The sequence below is a fragment of the Cyprinodon variegatus genome, unplaced genomic scaffold, assembly GCF_000732505.1.
Source record: "Cyprinodon variegatus isolate N-32 unplaced genomic scaffold, C_variegatus-1.0 Scaffold197, whole genome shotgun sequence".
Lineage (NCBI taxonomy): Eukaryota > Metazoa > Chordata > Actinopteri > Cyprinodontiformes > Cyprinodontidae > Cyprinodon > Cyprinodon variegatus.
In genome coordinates, this window is record NW_015150650.1 from 1,017,340 (window position 1) to 1,040,862 (window position 23,523).

General features: G+C 38.8%; 1 protein-coding gene across 8 annotated transcripts in view; it reads left to right on the forward strand.

Annotated features, from left to right (window-relative positions):
• Positions 1-23,523, forward strand: part of LOC107087863 (autism susceptibility gene 2 protein-like) — a 445,596-nt gene that overhangs the window by 274,662 nt on the left and 147,411 nt on the right. For 7 of the 8 annotated variants that reach the window (XM_015379664.1, XM_015379659.1, XM_015379665.1 and 4 more), the window contains exon 5: positions 20,999-21,028. The exons of the other annotated variant lie outside the window; for it this stretch is intronic. In XM_015379664.1, coding sequence (XP_015235150.1) covers positions 20,999-21,028 — 30 coding nt within the window. The remainder of the gene's footprint in view (positions 1-20,998; positions 21,029-23,523) is intronic. 8 annotated transcript variants of the gene reach the window in all.

Here is a 23,523-nt window from a genome sequence, read left to right on the forward strand (position 1 = left end):
TAAAAGCGAACATATTCTGCCGGCAGATTTCTGCATTTTAAGTTAATTTATGCATCTATAAACTGTTTCAGAGGAGTGATCATAGCGCTCTGATCATCAGCGATGTGTCTCTCTCCCTGCCAGCTCCCAGATCAGCTTCTCTGATTGGTTGACGCGGCGCGTCAAGCAGCAAAAATTCAATTTTTCCATCTCGAGCAGCAGCGCGTTTGCGGCGCGCCACGTGCGTCAGATGCTTAAACGCGCCCGACACGCTGCGCCTGCTGCTCAAAACGCCTTGACGCGCGTCAACCATTGCCTTTGCATGTAAACTCGCTGCTTCTGTCGCGCCTGTTGCGTCCGGTGTGAAAGCAGCATTAAGCATCAAAAAGGTGTCCGACGCCTCAACTAGGAAGCTCTGTTGTTTTGAAGAAAGACATTCTAGATGCTCAACGGAGTGGCTTGGCTTTATTTGCTTTAATGAGTTGAAAAAAGTAGTTTTAACATGTTTTCAAGTGAGAAATATAATCATAATATAAGCAGTGGAGTCAGTAATATTCCTTTTGTAGGTTTATAATTAAAACTGCAATTATTAGAATAATTAATTTGTTTTTTGCTGCCATTTTTCAACATTTTTTTGCCAATATAGGTGTTGAAAAACTGTTCTTGTGGCTTTTTAGATAAAAATCCAGCAGTTTAACCCCTTCATCTAAATGGTTATGTAAGCAGAGATCACAGCTCCTGGATCCACTTCTCTGATTGGTTGATGCTCAGCGTCCAGCTGCAGAAATTCAGATTCACACTTGAACGCTTCTGGATGCTGCCTCCCTAAAACTTTTGCACGTGTCCTGATGCTCAAAACTCATTTGTAGTGAACACAGTATAACAAGCTTTTTTAAAAAGTTATTTTTTTACTCATCAGACCAGCTCTTAACATTTCCTCTTATTGCTTTCTTCTTGCTACTCTTCTGTTGAGGCTGAAACAAATTTGAGATCTTTACAGAGCTGTTGGATCTGCACTCATATGGAAACACACACACATTGTGTTTGTTTACTGGTTTAATGAGCTCTGAAGGCAGCTGGACTAACTGGTCCGTATTTAGGAATATCAAAGTGAGTACTAAACATTTGCCTGCCATGTTGTTCAGATTTTTATAAAAAATGTGTGTATTCTTTTGGTTCAGCTCTGAATCCCAAATAACACACTGAAGACCAATTTGATCAAACATGAAAAAAAGCAAAGTATTTATAAAGAATTTAAGGCTTTAAAGATGCAGACAGCATAAAAAAATCATTTGCTACTCAGGAAGGATTTCAGGGTCTGGCCTTCATGTGTTACTGCAGCTGTCTGGCAGCTGTCTTGTGCATCACAAGCCCTGCTAACTTAGGTGACCACAGATTATTTATGCCTGCTTTCCAGGTGGGGAGACTCAGATGCACTCGGTGTCCAGGTTTGTTAAGCGCAAAACACATCCCATTTCACGCTTGCAATAATGTCACCCGGCAAGAAGAGGAGTGAGAACTGGCAGGTGGTGTTTACAAATGAGAGCACCCCGAACCACAAGTAACCCTGACACCAGATGCTGATTTGATTATGCGGTGGCATGTAAAGTTGTATGAATGTATGCAGCAGGCGAAGTGATGCATTCACAGTTGATTAAGTGAAACAGAAATGACTGTCGGATTTATTAAGCCTGTTTCACCCAAAAAGACGCTGCGTGTTTGGGATCGATGAAGACTTTTAATTCCATTTCAGTGCTTTCAGGAAGAGCTGCTTGTTTGTTTACTCTCAATTTCTTTTTCTTTGAACTTGCCGCCATTTTTTTCTTGGAGCACATTCCATGTTTTGAATGTGATCTAGATGTATGTGTGAGCTCTGGTTGCTGTGTTCAGACATGAACATACTTGTATCACTCAAATAGGTCAATTAAATTAAGTTGATCCTAAACTCAAATAAGATTATGAGATTAGATTTTTTTTATTAAAGCAGTGTAGCAATGTATAGAGCCTCGCTAAAGTATTCCGAGCTGGTGAACTTGTTTCTTGTTTTGCAATGTGAAAACCTTAGTTTTTTTTCTTGAGATCCGGCAAAAATATATATATTTTGATGAACATTTTTATTAGTGTGACCCTGCAAACATCATCACGAAAAAAAAACTGTGGAAAATTTTAAAGTCTAAAGTCATTTTTCCGATATGCTATTAATTCAGTTTCAATTCAGTTTATTTATATAGCGCAAATTCACAACACATGTCATCTCAAGGCACTTTACAGTTCAACCAGGTCATACAGTCAAATTGATTCAAAGTTTTCTAGCTAAGGAAAACCAGTTGATTACATCGACTCATTGACTCGAATGCAATCCCTCACACTAAGCATGCTTGTAGCAACAGTGGAGAGGAAAAACTCCCTTTTAACAATAAAAAAACCCCAGCAGAACCAGGCTCAGTGTGAGCGGCCATCTGCTGAGGCCGACTGGGGTTCAAGGAGACAGAAACAGAGACACAAAAGGCAGCTGTAAAAGGCGGCCAAGTCCAGGAAACACACAGCCAGGCAGACAAGCTCAGAGCCAGCTCCCATGTCAGAGGATGAAGAGAAGAGAGCACATCCAGTTAGTCACAGTCAGAGAAACAGGACTATACTGGAAAAACAGGCAGACCTCCAACATATAATATTTACTCTTATTGTTTCCACACACTTTTCTATAGGTACACGTTTCATCTTAAAGTACCTGGAGTTTGTAAGAACTTAGAGGCAGGTTTTTATCAGGTTTGATATCTGAAGTTAATTCCTATTTTTAAAAACTTGGACCTTTCTTACTTAGTTGCCTCGGCTCAATGTCCAGGCAAATTCTGCACAGTTTTAACTTGGGATCATCACAGTTGAGGCTGTTTTTAACAGCTTTTAAAGTTTTTAAACTGAAACACACCACAAGGTCAATAATTTTTCCTGATTAGGGAGGCTGAAACCAACATGATGACACGTTTGGTTAAAGAAGAATTATTTGTTTTATGTTAAACCTAATTAACACATAGACTACACCTGGAATGCCCCATCATGCTTTTTAAAGGGAATAATATTTCCAGTGGGCATAAAGTTCTTGTTAAAGAAAACTAGCCAAAGGTAGAGGCAAGTGTTGGCAGACAAATAGGTATCTTATACTATCAGCATTAATTTAAGGCAGATGCAAATGAAGCTTTAACAGCTTCCTCTAGTTATACCACTCAAACCTAAGCCCGTAATCAACTTTGTGATTTCACAGTGCATCATGGGCATTAGTATTCCAGAGCAGGAGCACCCCGTGGATCAAGGCTGGGATTATCCAAGCTCTTAACATCTTTGCTAAGCTGGTTAACACCTGTTTTTATTGACATCTGAACACAAATCCTGTTGGTGTGTAAAGTTCTATGGAAGTAAATGTTAAGTTCTCACCGGCTCCGTTTGAGATGAGGACATAAAAAAAGAAGAATGTTCCTTATTGTCCTTATGGGCAAAAAGTGTATCCCTGAGACATTTTTTAGTAATAAAACAACCTGGTTTGCTTTGCCTTCTGACCTCTGTTTGCTATTTTAAAGTGTGTCGCAAAAGTTGGGAGGCGGGTTATTAAGATCGTCCAAGGATTACTCTAAATATGAAGGGTATGTATCCTCTTAAGCATGGCCGGCATTAAAGCTGAGCCCAAATAATGGTTCCATTAACCTAAATTCCCAGCCGGGATTCACAACCTCCCAGATTTGACCCAGCTCTTGATCCCTCGCTTTAGCTAGACAGGAACGACTGATTGTCTACTCTTCTCTGTATTCTGGCTATTTTCTGTCCCTGTCAGGGATTTCTCTGGTATATGACCTCATGCTTATCTTGGGCTCTTATGTGTCCACAGATTTAGTTAGTTTTTTACGAGGAGAGAAATAAGGAATCACAATGGTGTAAGGAGACGGATAGAAGGCGTTTAAACTGGAGAATGATGACATTTTTACCTGTTCTAAATGAAAAGCAATAAGTTTAGACTAAAGGTAGGGAAAGGAGCAGAGGAAAGAAAGGAAGAAGCGTGTGCCTTCATTAGGACGAGGGGAGGGTGAGCAGGAGAGTGTCTGACAAGCCAGTAACGCCTCATTGTCCCTGATCTCAAGTTTCATAAATTTCCACGGCTCTCGTTAAAGGACGTGTCGCTGCTGTCACCAGGCGCTAACTCGTTATCTCCTCGATGCCGTAAAACGCTGTAATTAACATTCAACAACTGTTACCGATCCAGCATTGCTCCTCTCTCCGATAATTGCCACACTGTTGTTCTTCCACATAAGTGGGCCTTTTGTGTCTGCTCGGGGGTGCATATTTTTGCGGTTCATTTTGATTGTAAATAGAAGTGAGAAAAGCTACTCATCTGAGCTAAAAGGTGAATGGTTTCTCCCAGGTTTTTTTTTTTTTTTTTTTTTCCCCAGCAGTCTTTGAGTTCATGCCTCATTGATTCCTCTCAGCGGATCTTTTCCTATTGTTTTTTTTTTTATATATTTTTCAGAAATGTAGAATGTCTTCTGCCCTGGGGCGTAATAGGCTTTCTCAGAAAATGGCTTAATGATGTTACCTGTATTCGAACGTTAAAGGCCATGTTTAGCATACCGTGCTTTGGAAAACGATTCATATGCTTGAAACCTTTCCACATTCTCTCACCTTTCAACCGCAAACTTCAATGCATTTTATTGGGATTTTATCTGATAACCCAACACAAAGTAGTGCATAATGGAAGGAGGTTGTGCAGATTGAGGATATTTTTCCCATCTTCTTTGCGAAATAGCTTAGATTTGATGAGTCTTGGCGTATAGTGTTAACTGCACTTAGGTTAATTGTAACTAGCTCATTCTTCACAGACATTTTCCTTGATATATCTGGCTGAAATATGAACTTACAAACATTTAAAGAGATTTAATTTGGAAACATAATGACCGGCTGTTATTTTCGCCATTCTCCATCTTTCATCTTAAAAAAAACCCTTCAAATTGAAAACTTTTTGTTTTTCCAGCTCATATCAAGCAGCCATTTCATATTTTACATACTTTTTTTCTTGTGATGATCTTTTATTTCCCGGTATCTGACACTGTCAGTTCCTTTTGTTTCAACTTCTTTTGCCTGACTTGATCAGAACGCCACCAGCCGCATAAGGCCTTATGAATAATTGGTCCAGGTCAACTGATATCCTGTGGCTCCAAACACTGCTGTTATCTACACTGCTCCGTCTGGACCAGCCAAAAGCCAATGAACCGTGTGCAGTTGTGCTCTGTTGAATGACTCTTGAAGTATAACCTGCTAAATGTAAGTTGATATCGTCCCCGTCAAGCCAAACACAGGACAGAAGAAGGGACATGGAGTTAGAGAAGACACAGTGGCCACGTTTGATTTTCATGGCTACCAAGGTGGTCTGCCACTGATACGCAGCCATCTGATTGGTTCAGTTTTCTTTTAATCCACATGCTACCTTGCATTTCATTCACAGGGGATTAGAGTGAATAGCAGGTTAATGTTTCTGGAAGCCCAGACGGCCTCAGCAGGGCAAACTAAACTGAACAGTCGCATTGGTGTCTCTTGTCCTGGTGTCATGTTCAGGTCAGAGGAGGTGTAGTGCAGGTATCCAGGGATTCAGATGTATTGACGGGTTGGGCTGGAAGCTTTATTTTCAAACACTTCATCTGCTCATGTTATCGTTTGCCTCTCAGACTGTTTCAGTTTTGGGTTGCCTAACAGGAAGTGTCACTTTAAGGTGTGATGCCACAAGCCTTCAGAGGATTAGTCATTCTGGTAGGCTATGAAACAAAATACATTCTCCTAAATGGTAGTTCTTTGCTGAAGCAGCTGAGGGGATGTTTTGATGTGTGTGACAGCAGCTGAAATAAAATGTGTCGCTTCTAAAAAGTTAGAAACAAGTTTTTATTTCTCTAGACTAAAATGCTGTTATTATCAGCCTGTGGCTCCCCCGACTCATATGCAGATAACCTACTCTTTCAGCGACTTCTAGCACTCAGCGGTGTTTCATGTTTGCACAATAGGCACATAGGTTGTGGTTTTCTCTCATTTTCTCAACGGATAACCAACGATACTGCAAAGTGTGAATTCTCACTGCCTCCCCACCTTCTTCCTGTTAGACTTGCATAGAGGTAGATCTGTTAAAGATCTGTTTCCCCCCTGAGAGATTATATCAAGCCGATATTCTGGACAGGGGCCTTACACAACTACTCATGCCTCTTGACCCTAGTGATGATCCAATTGCGAAAGTAGGTTTTACTTTATTAGAATGATGTGGGACAGACCAACACAAACTTAAAGTCGGCTTTTTTCTGATAATACATAAAGTCCATATGTTTGTAAAAATAAGGGCTTTTTTATTAAACTTAACAGATACAAGACCATGTGACTGGGGGTACAATATTCGATATGTGAGCAATTCGTAAAGCAAAAAATAATGGAGCCCAGTGAGCCATTGATCAACAGGGATGTGAAAAGAAAGCAGAAAAGACCAAGTATAGATATGAAAATGTTCAAAAAATCTGATGCAAAGGGGAATACGGGACGAGTCGTACTACCACCAGATTACGAAGGTTATGTCTGCTGATCAAAATGGGACAAAGCCTCTGCATAGAATGCTGCATTTTAATGTGAAGGTGTTAGTGTGTTTTGGTGTTTGTTGCTTTAAGGAAAAGAGTTTTCCAAAAAAAACTATTAACAGTTAAGCCAGACATACACTGTACGATTTTTTTACCCTTTTTGAGCCGATTCTCCAGTAGTGCGAGATTTTTTCATTTGGACAATGTTTCAGCATCATGGTACGTCCTGTGTCTTGTAGTATACGGGGGGTAATGAGGGGCAATCAAACTCTCATGACCGCCTTCCACTCAGGAATCGTAAGGTCGGGAGAAAATTAAACATGTTGGAAATTCAGTCGGTCGTTGTAAGATCACATCATTGTGAGCTGTGAACTTTTAAACTCTGCGGTTTGGTCATACAGTTTGAGCTGCAGCTGCGTGCAACGATTGAAAATATCGCACAGTGTATTTCCAGCTTAACTCTTACTACCTTTTTTCTAAGGATTCCCTTTATGATGTCATAAGGGGAAATAAGCTGTCCAGAGAAGTCTGTTGCGGCCCCTCTTTCAGTTACAGCCTTCATCTAACATATTATTTCACGTTCCTAGGCTATCTTTACAGACTGACCAGTTGTCATGGTTGGGGGTTGTGGGGGCATGGCCTTTTGGAGGATGGGGGCATGGAAAGCCAAAACAGCCCCTACAGAGGAGAGCTGACTAAGGAGAATTTTTGGTAAAGATTGGTATTTTCCAGCACAAACTGCAAAACATGTTCTGAGGGCATCATTGTTAATATTATTTATTTTCAAATGTAAAACAATATGGGACTTTTTAAAGCAGGGTTGGGGTATTTCGAGCTATACTCAACTTATTGTATTTCACATAGATCAATGTTGAATCATTAGTAGAAAATAAAAAGCATGTGACAATTGAAAACCTTCAGATCTAAAGCTCTAGTAGTACAATTTGTGAGAAGATAACACTGGTTACAAATCTGCTCTTAAACGTACCAGCATGAAAGTCATAGTCAAACGCAATAATAAGTCATCTAGAGACACATATTTTGGAAGGATTGGACCATATTCAGCTTTTTGGTCTGCAGTTGTGTTCAACAAAGTATAATATGTCATAATTAAGAGTGCCTTTGTGAAAATAACCAATGTTTCTGCTATTGACCCTTTTTCTTATTGGTATGATGTAATATTTCTCCTCTTAAGGCCATGTTAGTAGCTGCGACTGTCCCTCATTGTAACCTCATATGACCTAAGCATTGTTGTTGTACCACGTTCGTTGTTTTGAAGCTAAAATAGGATAACTACTTTACTTTATCTGCTTCCTGAGCTCCTACTATGGGTAAAGTACACTGTTTAGTGGATTATTTTATGTATTTATTGCTCTACACATATTGTTTGTATAGAGCAGAGAGCCTCACCACATTGCTGCCAAATTGATGTGTAGACCAAAATAAAATAGGCCAGGGGTCGATCTCGCTACGCAAACACAGTTGCAGAGAATCAAGTGCAGCCTGACTAACCCAATGCAGTTTAATGAACTCTTAAGTCCAGCGTGTTCAGGCCTTTTGATGTTTTAAGGTTTTATTTTCAGACAGTCATTGTAATTAAGTTTAGGGTGGAATACATGAGTCTGTGCAGTAAATCAAAAGGTGTGAAATAAATTGATTTGTCAAAAATATTCTAATTTGTTGAATATGACAGTTTAAGCTAAATGCTATCTGGCTGACTACTGACACTGCATGACACCCGTGAACACACATTATCACTGGGAAAAAATACTGAATGCAGCACTATGCTGTGGCCATGATTTTGAGGAAATCTAAAGGAAAACCTTCCAGAGGCTGAAAAAGTTCTAGATATGACCAAAGCTACTGTGGATGGATCAAAGCAGGTAGCATAATTGGAACAAAAACGAAAAAATATCTGGTTAAGACTTGAAAATCTTGCTACTATAATTGGGAAGTCTGGGAACTGAATCAAAGTTTTCCCAAATCTTTCAAATAAAACTAAAATATCATCATTAGTTTTTTCATGGTTGTTCTGCTCTCTGTCAAAATAGTTTAAAAGAATTCAGAAACTAACTTTTTGGAAAAAGCTGAAATATCCCCATTTTAAGGCGAATTAGACACAGGCCTCAATTTTAGATGGTGAATGAACAAACTCTTCTTTTTAGGAATGTTTTTTATATCAGCTGATGTTTGGTTTAGACAAAAAGACACAAGGTTGAGCTCTTAATTAATTTTCTTGCTTTTATTGGTTTATATTTGAGCTACTAATAAGGCCTTTTGAGGCCTCCACGCTTCATCAATTGGTCACATATCTAGAAAAAAGTCTCCTCTGGTACATTTTTTCAGGTTGGACGGATGGTGGCACACGATTACAGCTAAACTTTCCCTCCACAGGCAGGACGGACAAAGGGGAATTTATTTTGTTGAAAGGATTGCGGAAGAGAAAATAAAGAGGATAAATGAGGGAAAGTGTCATCATATGGCTGTTTTTATTAGATTGTTAAAGATAGATCTAATTTTGATTTGGGCTAATGTGAGGAACACTATCAGCCATTGTCTAAGGGTGTCTTATGACTTAGTTGACGTACTTCGCTCAACAGTCTTGTGCTTTTACTCTGCAGTTTTGGTTCAGACGCTGTTCCGAGTGCAATTTTAAAATCTCATGCACCCTTGATTAATACCCTGCACTTTGGTCACCCCACCTCCCTCTTTCCCTTCAACTCCTGGACGTGTAACTATATTAAGGTCTTCCAAGGCGCATCCAACAACCCAGCTACTTCTTTCATACAGACTCTCCAATCACTCTAAAGTACTTGTAACAGATAAATGCTCATGGAAACCCATTTGACACAGAGCCTCCTGGTTCCTTACATGAACTATATACATCATTTGGAAAGTTGGAACTGCCTTACAGGTCTGTTGCAGAGTAGAGGCGAGTACGACATAAAAATATGTTCTACAGTTGAATGAGAGGCTAAAGATAGCCCAGAGTTCTATTAGATTTAAAGCCAGTCAGGGAGAGGGGGGTACTTACCTCCAGTTGCACTGAGGAAAACATCTCCCAGCTTTAATGAAGTCAATCATTGGAAAAATTGTTTTTATTTCTTTTATCTATTTCCTTCAGTGAACTCATAAAGCAGATGAATCTATGTACAAACAGATGTTTTAGGCCACTTTTGTTTCAAACAGTAGACTCAGTAAGGACTATATTAGGTAGACCTTGCTAGAAGTGCTCCCTGGGGGCCCCTTCTGCCTGCAGAACATTCTTAATTCTTAACGAGACGTCTGAAAACATTCCTTAGAGATTTCGGTGCATATGGACATAATTAGATTGTGTAGTCGATGCAGATTTGTTGGCTGCACATCCTCAATGTTAACTTTCAGTTGAACCATCAAAAGGGATCTGAATAAGCTGAATCTGGAGGCAATTGGAGTATGGAGTTAGTTCTGCTCCGTTTTTGCAAGCAAAAAAAACAAACAATCTAATCGATTATTGAAATAATCTTCAACTAATTTAGTAATCAATTATTTGTTTAGTGGAGTGTAGAGACTCTAAAACATGCTTTGAGCTGACAGAGGAAATGTACTTAGAGCAGTAATTCTAGTAGAATTGTAAAAAAAAATATGTAAAGATTTTGCATTTAAAATAAAAAAACTTGTGTCTGTCAATATGCTATTTCCAGAACTCCTCAAGTGGAAACGTTTGAGTTTCACGCGGTTTCATTCAAAAAAAAGAGTTCTTTAAGGAACTTTTGGCTATCCGATTATCGATCGATTAATCGCAAAAAATAATACAGATTAATCTATTCGTAAATTAATCATTAGTTGCAGCCTTATTTGTTAATAAAAAGAAATATTTTGATTTTTTTTTTTTGCTGTTTTCATGTTTTCTCTAATCTAATTAACACTTTAACTTTTGTAAACAAATGCAAAATTCTTTATAGATCTAATTTCTTGTTATGCTTTTTTAACATAAAATAATTCATTAGACAAACAAGCATGTTTTTCAAAAATGTTATGAAATATTCACCATAATCATGGGGAGTGGTGGCCTAGTGGTTAGGGAATTGCGCTTGGGTCCCTGAGCAAGACCCTTAACCCCACACTGCTCCCCGGACGCCGCAGAACGGCAGCCCACTGCTCCGCAAAGGGATGGGTTAAATGCAGAGTGAATTTCATTGCTCTATACTTGTGGCATTGTAATAGGAATTAAACTGAGTCTTCTTCTTTCTTTCTATATTTAGGATATTATAGTGAAACCAACTAACAGAATACAGTATGATACCAACATAAAACTGTAATTGTAAATCAGCATGTGTTATTTATTTAAATGTCCATCCGTGTGCCCCTGTAGGCGTCAGTTTACCAGACAAAACGGTGAAGATTGAGTTAAATTATGTTTTGAATTTCTCAGCACAATCCTCTCAGCTTCACCCTTTGCTCTTTTCCTCTTCCTCCACCCTACTGGCCTGACTATTTACCCAGCACCCCGATCTTTAATGAGGGGCATTCCTTCAGCTGCCATATTTGTACTGTAGAGAGGATTAACTCAGCTAAAGACCTAGAGCAAAGGCACAGCCAACCTATGGACTGTTTGCTGTTTCCAGGCTGCAGACTGACATCCAGCTCTCTAGCCTGTTCTCCGTGTCTCTGGGCTCCCGTCGCCTCCGCCTCCTCCCTCGTTCTCATTTTGCCTGAATTAATTGAGTTCTCATTTTTACGAGAGAGCTCACAGGAGGGCTGTGAGAGGATAGAGAAGAGTGATAGAGAGAATAGAAGAGACAGGGAGATCAGTGGCAGAAGCCTTAGGGGCAGAGCTTTCCCAGTGGTAGACAGTCCCCCATTTCCTAGGGGACCCAGAGGCCCCTCCACACGGACTTATATCTTTATCCTCTCAACAGTCATCTCTCAGCACTTTAGGGAAAAGACTCATAGTCTGTTAATCGGGGTCAGGCAGATATATTTCTTCAACCCCCTCAGTCTCAAGGGAGGTTTTCACCTAATTTAAGCTTTTTGTATCTAGAAAGCTAAGATGAGCAAAAAATGAGAGAGTCTTAAATGATAGGGCTGCTGGTAAATGACTTGAGAAATAATACATGTGTCTGGTATGTAAACTGCCTGAACTTTTTGACATGCAAACTGAAAGCTTCAATTCGTTTAATTGTTTTTTTTTATGTTAGAGACCCACACAAAGCAGGATATGGTTGAAGTGGAGAGAAAATGTTCTATAGCCCAAGGTTACAATCTGTATTCTTTACTATTTTATTACCCACATGATTTTAAAGCTTAACATCTTTTGTAGAGACTACAAGTTTTTCATGTTCCTTTCTCCAAAACAGCCCAAGTTCTGTGAGATTTAATGGAGACTGCTTGTGAACTTAGTATTATTATTTGAACCCTATAACCAATTCCTAGCAGGATTGTCTTGTATTAACTTCAAGAAATTATTCCATCAAATCTGTCTAACTTATTTCTCTGTCTAGAAGAGGGGTGGTGGTGAGGGGGGAGTGGTGGCCTAGTGGTTAGGGCATTGTGCTTGGAATCTAGAAGTAGCAGCCTTTACTTTAACTGGGACAGTGCATCATGATCAAGTACATGTAGCTAAAACCCTGATACTGCTTTATGTCATAACCCTACTTTACATATCTGTCACTGATGTGGGTTTATGTGTTCTTCAGCTTGATGAGAAAGAAACCTCTTTGAAATAATGCACTGATGGACTCTGTAGATATTATGGATTTAGGGTTAATAGAGTTAAAGGTATAGTCAGCAGTCTAGTTGTAAAAAAAAAAAAAAATGAAGGGGGATGGTGGAATTAATTTTTTTTTTAAGCATACATAGTCTAATAAATTCAGTCTATTAACCTAAAGCAATATGCATGGTATGGTTGTTACATGTCAGGTACGCTGATCATTGACCTTGACCAAGGCACCTACACTAGAACTGCAGTTAGTCCCTGGACTGGCATGGCTATCACTGCCCCTACATAGTTAGGGACCTATTTCCCACTGGGATCAGCTTCATAGTCATGGTAGGCTACTTCTTTGATTTTATTTAATTTGCTCAGGCTACTAGTAAGCCCACAGCCATATTATTGCCATTACTGTTAATATATAGTAGAAATTTTACACATTCAGTAATAAAATGTCACAGGGGATGGTATGGGGGGGATGATCTTTTAAGATTTTTTTAAGAAGGGGGATGCCATCCCCTCTCATCCCCCCTACAACTCGAGTACTGGGTAAAGTGGAGGATTTTCCACTTTTTTTTACAAAAAAAGAAGCTAATTCCACTATGCCAGAGTGAGAATAGGGAGAAGCACTCAGGATTCCTGATGTAAACATATCACCTGAATGATTGACAGTTAGGAGGACCAGTTATTTTGATGATCCACCTGGAAAAAGAACATCCTCCACTATACCTTTAAGGGAACTAAAGAGAAAACTCAAGGCACATTTTCAAGATTTTCATTCAGAAATAAATAAATAAAAAACTTTCAATCACAACTTTCAGTTGGTCTGTGGCACAAAACCTCTCTGAAATAGTCTGATGTTTTTCTTTTTGCTCTGACAATATGTTAAAACGTTTAGGATGTATGAACACGTTCAAATGGACTGCAAAAACAACTAAGAACACCTTAAGCAGGGTAGTCTATTTTAGTGCTGCTATCTGAACACTCAGTAGAGTAAGACCAGCAAAGGCTCCAAGTGAAATTAGAATTTTGAGAGCCTGAATCTTTACCAGCACAGCAAGCTTCCACATAAAGGCTTAAAACCTGAAAGACGTGTGACCCAAGTGTGTTCTGATAATGGGAGCGGCCCACTGCCGGTTGTGATTCAGTATTCTGTTTCGCTGCAGTCCTTACAAACATAAGAGCCTGAAATTACAGACGTCCTGTGCCGATTATGGATTCCACCTTGGTCTAAACCCTTTCAATTATAAACCATTACAACTTCATCCTCTGCAATATTCATGTACGGGGAGATAACTCCATCAGATGTCTTAGATTGCTGTAAGTTGAGATAAACACTTGCTGAGTTGTTACAGCCAATCGCCCGCCTCCATTTCTCAATGTCACAGCCTTAGCACTCAATAATTCAAAGCTTGGCGGTAATGAGTTCCCCGTAGGCCCTGTCCCAGAGGAGCCCCCCCACTGTGCCCCTACAGTAATGTAGTTATATCTCATGTCAGCTTTCAAATCAATTACATTTCTATCTGATGACTAAGTAATTGCACTTGATTGAGTTTTTGGCACGCCAGCCAAGTGTGTGGTTCTGGAACTCAAGCCAGTCAAAACAGGAAGCTTCATCAAATGAAACTGTATTTCATCCTGATTGAAGCTGCTCGCATGATAAGCACAACTGTAATTATGTTAATAATAACAATAGCAATCTGTGTTTTCTCAGCTTTGTTATTGTTTTTCTTTTTTTCCACGGCCTCTCTTGATGAATTTTTACCCCAAGGACAATGAATGCTATTTACTTACCTCAGGATGCAAAATGTTGATTTGATTGTTTTGAACTTCTGTAATTCAAAAGATCAAAAGTGATTCCCTCACATGGAATCATGGGATGCATTTCACTTTAAAACAGCATTTAGGATGGAGATCTACGCAATGTTTGTGTTTTTGATTAGTAGATGTTCTTAGATTTGCATCCTGGACATTTTGGGTTACAGATAAAGACTGCAGATAACTGATTAATTGAAGCACATGTGAACCGTCCATGTGACTCTTAGAAAACACCAGTGAAGGGTTGTTTTTGGTTAAGATAGGACATCACAGAGCTGAATCAGAGGTTTTTCCCCTCTCCCGCTCTTCTTCCGCTCCCCATCGCCTTCATTACTTTCCATCAACATTTAAAGGATTTTATAAATATATTTAATGTCTTAGATTGTGTTTTATACAACAGTTGGACAGCGTGTCTGTGTGCATGTGTGAATTCTGACAGATCTCATCAGATGAAAGCTTAATGTTATTTATTTTATGAATTAGACCTAATAAAGCTCTTGTTCTGCTGCCATTCCTGGTGCAGAGAAACAGTATTTTCCTCTGCGTTTGCCATTATAACCACATAGAGAGCTTTGGGCCTCTTCAGTCCAACTCTGTTTTCTTTCAATGATCACAGTGATTTGTTGCTTAAAAGAAACACATTTTTTGTGCAATATAGGTTAAATACAGTGGTGAAAAATGGAACTTTTCTGCATGATTTATGATTTCCTGTGAGGTGCCTGGGGATTTTTGTTGTCGTTTTAAAGGAATACTCAATAGAGCAATGTTATATAACCTGCATTTTTGTTGTTATTTTAACTATGACACCATTTTTTTGTTCATTTATTTATTGTCACTGAGGTATCCTACATTAAGTACATCTTTATCTGCTTTATCAGCTCATGTAAATGGCATCAAACTACACCAAGGTTTTAAAAAAACAAACAAACGCTAACATAACCATAATATTGTTGCTACAGCTCAGGCATAGAGGGAGGCAGAGTCCTCCAGTCAACACGCTGCTGGTAAACTGGCTGGAAAACAAGTGCAATCTCTGCTCAGATCCAGGCTAAAACATAAACCAGCTACAGTAAGTTGCTGCATAGGGGCACAAAGCCATCAGAGGCGTGCCATCAATGTTTATCTTACCGTTGATATTAAGCAAAGAGCTTAGAAAGTGAATTCCCCCAATGTCCATTTTGGGTATGCACTGGTTTTTTGGTTGTGTGTAATTAACATTTTTATCAAATTTAATAACGGAATTTATTTCAATTAATTATTAAAACTTTATCAATCTCCATCCGGCAATTGTTTTTATACATGTGTAAAAATTCAGTTATTAAGCAAACAAAAGAGACCATAGATGAAACATTTTTATATTTGTGCATTGGCATTGACAATAACCATTGAATTTGAATTGATGGTGTCAATGAGGAGTGCATTTTATTCAATTATTGTTACAAGAGCAATGGAAAATTATGTAAATTTGAAAAACAAAAAAGCTAAATAAGAACAAAAAAAAAGGAGCTAACATGTATTTCTATTGGTCTGCATGGACGCTACAACAAACATTTCTGGTTAATGTTACGCGTCAAGAAGTATTTGAAGTAATTGTTGGTTTTCTATTATCAACTACAGCAATCATTTTTTTTTTTCATTTTTTGAACTTTTGTTTAATACCTTCACACTCATGCAAGTTCACATATAAATAGTCTAGATCTGTCTTTCTTTTCCAGCGTTATATGGTCATTACACTGTCCAGAGCAACAGAATTCACTCTCTGCATTCAGTCCATCCCCTTGGGTAGCAGTCGGCTGCCATTGTGCGGCACCTGGGGTCTCACGGACCCAGAGTGGGGGTCTGTGGGAGTAAGGCTTGAGCTTAGAACCTGTGGATTCCAAGCACACTACACTAACCACTAGGCCGCCACTCCCCTAAATTTATTTTTACACCTGTTCAAATGTCTTTTGAGGTTTTCACTGCGGTAGTGGCTCGTTTTTTGAACAGGTGGCTGACAAGAAAGACATGATGCAAAGGACCACAGGTCGGAGTCTAACCCAGGTCGGTCACGTGGAGGACTAAAGCTGACGTACATGTGTCATGCGCCCCAAACATTGCTTTCTTTTTCGTATTTTTTTTGCGTTTTATGTCACTAGTGGCTCATTTTTCGGACAGTAGGCTGACAGGAAAGAGAGTATGAAAGAGGGGGGGAGAGACATGCAGCAAAGGACCACAGGTCGGATTCGAACCCAGAACGGCTGCATCGAGGACTAAGGCCTCCATACATGGGTCGTGTGCGCTAACCACTGTGTCACTGAACCACGCCCCCCAACCACGGCTTTCTTAAAAAAAGAAGAAAAGTTCAGATATTCTTTTTCAGTCATATACCCTCATTCCCTTTCTTCAGTCTTTTCTATTGTAATGAACTGTATCTAATATTCAGTTATCATTCATTTTTGTTGGAGACTTGAATCTTATTGCACCAAATCCTGTTTGCCGTAAATACATCTTTAATGTCTCATATAAACCGAACCCCTGTATGCTCGTATTCAGAACGGAGCGGAGGTCAGATGCAGTGTGCCGGCCGGGTTGGGCTCGCTCACACTGAATAAAAGTATTGATATACGTACAAACATATGATTGAGGAGTTTATGCAAACATAGATAAATGTATACCCCGATGGCAGAACAAATGGCTGCAGGGATCCACATGAATGGGCGGACAGCTAGATATATGAAGGGAAAGATGGATCAACACAATGCATGCCTGAGTGGACAATGAGTGTCTAATGGAGAGGTATTGATATAGATGAGGGGGAGGATGCTGTGGTTAGGTGCATCAGCAGCTAAATAGTGATGAATTGTGGCTGCTTTCAGCAGCGCTAAGTATAACAGACACAGTAAAGCAACCAAGCTCATCCATAATCAGGAGACACAAATGACTGTCTCCATGCCAGAGGAGCAGTTCTCTGGAAATGAAGCCTGCAAGTAGCTGCCAACCTGCCTCTATCTTTGCTTCATCAGCCTTTTCCTCTTTGTTGTTTTATATCTGCTTGTTGTTGGTGTTACCCTTTAACTGCTCGTGTGTTTTATTCTATCTTCATTTCTCTTCCTAAGACAATAAAGCATCTCTTTGTCTATCTCTGACACTGTGTTCAGTGGGGGTTTTATTTTGTTCTCGTCTTTTTTCTTCTTTTCTCTTTTTTTTTTTGCAGTCAGGGAGCCACTGGGTGCACATCTACAATCTCGCCTTTCATTTCATGGCTTCTGGAAATGGATGTTTTACTGCCTTCATTAAGGCGTGCAGCAGTCAGCGCTGTGTTTTCCCTCTGAAGTTTAGCTCCATGAACCTCGCTATTAGAGGACATTATGGCCCCAGATTTCAGGGCACAGTGGAACACTGTATAATTTGATTAGTGTTATTAATCAAGTGTAATACTGCTTTTTGCCCTTATCTCTCTTTCTCTCTTTCCCTCTTTCTGCTGTTTTACTTCCACTCATAAATGCTTCCCTTGCCTCCTCCTCCACCCATACTTCTCCATCACATGCAGTACAACACGCATCCAGAGAAATTGACAAAAGGCTCTACACCTTCCGGTTTAAAAACAATGATTTACCACTTGTTATTTCCCTCCCTTCCCTCTAACCTCACTCTCCACAATGACCCACTTTGAACCCTCCCACCCCTTTTTTTTTTTCTTTTTTTTTTCCACCCAAGACATAAATCAATTGAGATGAAAGTTCCATAATTGTGCTTGCTGGGAGGGATTTGAGCGAAATTGCGCTATGAATTTTTTAAAGGGAACTTTTACTAGCTCTTCAGCTAGACTTGGGCAGCGAAGTAAGGTGAGGCCACAAGGATTTATGGGCCCGGATTCTTCATTACTGAAGTAATTTTCCTGCAAATGATAGTGCTGCACCCTGGAGGGGAGGGGGGGGGTGAGCCGCCCGCCTGAGAGACTACAAACCTGCTTAATCTCTTGTGGAGCAAAAGAAGCTCAGAGCACTAATATCATCTGTAAGAGACCGAAGCTCCATTTGTTCACATCTAAACCGCAGCCAGTCTATTTGTGATTCATAGTAATTGATTGCTCAGATTTGTTCCAGGAGTAGTGATGCGAGCAGAATTCATTACAGAAGAGAGGGATCAAAGCGATAAAGGTACCACCTTTTTATTAGAGGTTCACCAACGAGAGGATTCAGACTGATTCCTGATGTTTGGGTTTTGGTCAAGCTTTGATCTGCAGATACCAAATCAAGATGATTCCAGTTCCTCTGTAAGACTCAAGCCGTCATTAATTGTACGTATAAAGACCAGAGGTGACGTCACACTGTGTGAGAAGAGAGCAGTCGCTATAAGGTCACTGTACGAAACCATCACTAAGACATTTTAATCTTTCCCAACCTACACTATGAACTAGCATGGTTGGCATCGCTAAAGGTAAACAGCAGCTTTAATACGCGTGCTCCGGAGAATGAAGACTGTTACATTAAATTAGATTAAAAACCCGCCAACATTTCCTGTCAACAGATGTTGAATCAGGCTGTCGTACGTTTAGCCTTCCTGTTATCTGCTGAAGTGTCAGAGGTGTCAAAAGTATTCATGTACTCACTAATGTAGACCTGTGTTAAACAAGGTTCGGGTAAAGGTAAAAGTACTGATTGAACTTATCTACTGAAGTAGAGGTGAAAAAGTAAAGATTTTACATTGTACTTAAATACAAATTAAGAATTATCTTAAAAAAATACAAAATAAATCATAAACACTGTTCTTATCAGTTCTATACACTAAAACTTGATAAGTAAGTTAAGCTCAAATGATTTGAGGAAGTCGATAGCTTTAACCATTTCTTATTATACGTATACTGCTAAGTTGAATGTAAAAATCTATTTAAGTACTTGTACTTACATTTTTTTAAGCTAATATGCGTAGAAACGTTTCATTTTATTCCATAAACTGAACCTAAACCTTCTAAGTTTCCTATACTAAAATGTTTAATGCTTAACACTTATCTAAAATATATCAGTTATACTCGGTGCTTTATGAACCTTAGCAGCTTAGGTGGTTAAGTTGTATCTTTAAGCCAGGTTAGCTATTAATATATTGTTATAAAAAGCTAATCTGCTAGCATTTACTAGCATAATGATTATTAAATCACATAGATCTGGAGTGTTAACTCTTTTTTTAATATATATATATATATATATTCATCCATATTCACTCATGGGCTGTTTCCGCCTTAACCCCTAAATCCCTCAATCACTAAATAGAGCAGGGACTTTATAATGCACTTAGTTAACTGACTGTTTGGACAGATGATCACTACTTTTCGGGCCCCGTTGATCACGTAATTCTTGCGCCACCGTGTGGTGCATGCAACATCTTTGTTATTTGCCCCTGCTGTCAGGTAGCGACAGCCTATGGTGACAGCGCACCGCTGCGACAGCAAATGCAAAGCATTCCGAGATATACTGTATCTGGTCGTCTAGTGACAATGGATGATCACTACTTTTCAAGGTGCATTGTGGGAAATTCCGAGTCCACTGTTTTTCCATCCACTAGACGTTCGAACACTCATATAAAATGGCGTAATCACTATATAGTGCCCTATATAGTGGTTAGGGCAGACAGTCGGACACCGCCCCAGTGTTTTACCGCTGGCTACAACCATTGCTACCCAAGTTAGCCACTGGTGTCAGACTAATCGAGCGAACAGAAGAATATGTTAAATTAACTCAACACATTTGATTTAGCAGATGAGTTTTAACTACTCAATATACTTCATTACTTTCAATATTTGGGTTTATAGTAAAAAGGTCAATTTTGCTCTTTTGCTCATGGTACTGGTTGCAAAATACTAACTCCATGTTGATGAAGATTCTTAGTCATCCAGGTCATAGTCATTCCCTAAAAGTTTAAGAAAAAAAAACAATCACTGGACTTGGTTTCCAAGGTTTGAAAACGTTTTGCTTCCCCACCAGGAAGCCTTCTCAATTCAAATGTCCAGTGGATTTTTTTCTTCTTAAACTTTTACGGAATACTAACTCAATCTTGTTCTGAATTAAAATTGAAATTTCAGACAGGATAATGTAGATTAAGTTGATGAGACGTCCTGCATAAGGAGCTGAAAACCTTTACAGCTCTGGTATTCCCAGCAGTACAGTTGCAAATAGTGTTAAGGTTGAAATACAACTTGAAACATGAACAGTATGAACATTTGAATATATAACAAAAGGAAAATAGATGGAAAATGTCCTGCCTGCCAGAATCCGATCCATCATCCGCAATGGTTTCCAGCCTCCTGTCTTCATATCTGTCTCTATCAGTGTTTTTCTATGAACAAACTGAGCTCCAACTGGACAGATTCTTTCTCTGCAGCCTTGATTTTCCTTCTGTTTTATTACTGTTATTCTGTTTTCCTTACTGTTTTATTCTGTTATGTCATTTTCAACATGTATAGAAATAGAAAATACAGATATATTTTGTTTAAATTTAAGTAAAAGTAAAAAGTCTTCCAAAACATAAATACTCTTATAAAGTTCATAAACGTGACCCCTTTGTGAAGTGTGCTATGTTGCTTTTCAATATGTTTGGTGTTTCATTTTGAAAATGTAAAGAAATACCTACATTAGATGTTGAGTCTTACTTTGATAAATCTATAAGCAAAGGCTGACAGCATCAACATACTGACTATAATACAGTAGCTTAGGTTTATTCTAATGCTTCCACCTTTTCTTTCTGTGGCCTCCATCCTTATATCTCTGTGTAACAGTGTATGTCCACCTCATATTGATTTAGATGTGCTTTGCAAAGCTGCCATATTGTTTGGTTATGAAGAAACAATATGTCTCTCAGTGTCTGTCTCCCTTTGCTCTTGGTTTCTTCCTCATTGAACCTTTCTCAGTCTAATATGGCTGACATTCTGTCTCCATCTCTTTAGGTGCAGCCAGCAGCAGTGGCCCTCCACAAGGTTAGTGTGTCCACGATGCCAGGTCTCATTCTGTATACTGCCTGCTGTCCAGTCAATTTTACAGCTCAGTAGCTTGAGAAGCACGGGGGCAAAATCAGCAGCAAGATGGAGAGGGAGAGGGGAGGGGGGATAGGAGGACGGGAAAAAAACAAAATTATTGTGCACCCTGTCACTGACTGAAGTGAGGCTCATTCCCAGCACACTAACAACTTAAGACAATTAGTCACTTCTCACCAGGCTAGACCTGAGACCTATTGAGTGCCAAGGAGAGGCAGGCTGTAGAGAAACCTCTAGAATTTCTATGAACTGCAGCTTGTGAAGCAACTCAGTGGACTGAGCAGAAGTAGGGATTGCATGTTGCTGCTTGATTTTTTTTTTCTTAGAACGGTTCTTAGGCTCATATTAGGAAGACAGAGACAGAAATTTCACTTTGGTTTTGTCAGCATGGGATGTTTACATTAGGAAAACTTTGAACAAATATGCCAGAGCTTTCTGGTGTTTAGGCAAGAAATAAAAATGTATACCATAGTCTATCATTTGGATTTAAAGCAAACATCTGTTGCTATTGCTACATATTGAGATTAAATTGCTGTAGATGTTATGGCATTAATAGTAATGTTTTTAATACAGTTAAGTGTTTTTTTTGTTTCATTTTTGACACTTAATATTTTCTTTGGCTTTGAAATTTTACTGCACAAATGAATATTTGCTTCTGTTTTCTCTCTTTCTCTCTCTCTCTCTCTCTCTATATATCTATATATAAAAATACAGCCTGTACATAAAAAATCAGTCGATACAGGTTTTTAAGGGTGATTATTTTAACACTAGTCTAACCAAGCCCCCATAAGTGTTCTTAATTTTTTTGGGCCAAATCTTTATACTGTATTTCCTTTCTCTTCCTCCAATTACATGTTTATCATGATAACACATATTACAAAAATGTTGATTTACACAAACAGAAACATTTATCCCTGAATGAAAGACTTCATATTGATAATAAAAAGCAAATGGACAGAGTGACAATGCAGGTGCCTCACATGATCTCAAGGCTTGGCTGCTGAATGCCCTAATCAATTGATAATTTTTATTTGTGAGTTAAAATACTCAGATACCTCAGAATTTGTCTTTGTCATGAGTAAAGATAAACAATAAAATGACCTTTTTTCAGCCAGCTGACCTGCAGTGTGCACACACAAGCATTACTCCATAGTTTACTCCATGATGCAAACACAAACCCTGTTTAGGGCTCAGCTGGTCACAAAAAATAAAGAAACAGTATTTGAGGATTTTTAATTATAGGTTTTAAAAGATCTTAATTGAACCAGTTCATGCCAACTTTCTCTAGCTGTTATGTGATTCATAAAATCAGAACAGGTTATGATTTTGAAGCCATTTAAGAATACACATCACTAAATGATTATTTCTTTATTATGTTTTCATCAAAGCTAATAAAATCGACCTCCATGTTTATGCTTGAAAACACAGATCTGAACACTTAGTTTGTTGATGTTGCAGCAGCTCCTACTGTCCTTGACAGTGACAGACACTGCTGTTTTTTGCAGGTCAGCCTCAACATTCTGCCCTGATTTAGCGACAACTTAACAATGAAAGCTTCAGTTCATCTAAAACATGAAACATAAGTAGCGTTTAAGCTAAGCTAAACACTCTTGCTCAGGTCTTCTGGATCCAGCCCGCTCTCCATACCTAGAACCAGAACTAAACATGGAGAAGCAGCATTTAGTTCCTAGGCTCCACTCATCTGGAACAAACGTCTAGAAAACTGTAAAAGTGCGGAAAGCCTGAGTTCCTTTAAATCAAGACTAAAAACACATTTGTTTAGGATTGCCTTCAACTGTTCTACTTAAACAGTTAAACTCAAACATATTTTCTTTAGTCCAACTATTTTTAAAATTCTTTTTTGTTTCTGCATTTTTTATTTTATCTAATTTATTCTTTATTTTTTCCTACTTGCTTTGATTCTGTTTTATCTTCCTGTATTTTAATCACGTAAAGCACTTTGCATTGTCTTTGTACTGAATTGTGCTTTACAAATAAATTTGCCTTGCCTTGCCTTGCCTTGCCTTCTGCTGCGCTGAGTGTCATATGACACAACCAGACTGGGTCCCTTCCCCACATCAAGTGTATCATCAAGTCTAACACAGAGTATCATTTTTGATACAGGAGTTTTTTTTAAACATCTACATCATCACTGACATTTTTGTTCATTAAAAAGCTGACAGATGCATGAAGCAACCAGAAGATTTATAAAATCGTGCATGGATAAGTACTAATACTAATGTATCACAAATTATACAACTTAGAACTTATCTGATTTAACTTACTCCAAATGGATATATATATTTTTTTACATTTATCAGAATGTTCAATGTCAACTCTAGTTTTAAAGCATTTACGTTCTTAGACAATTATGTCATGGTTTAGGTTTTACAGGGTTTACTCCCGCAGGCTAAATTGGCCCCCGAAAACATAGCTGT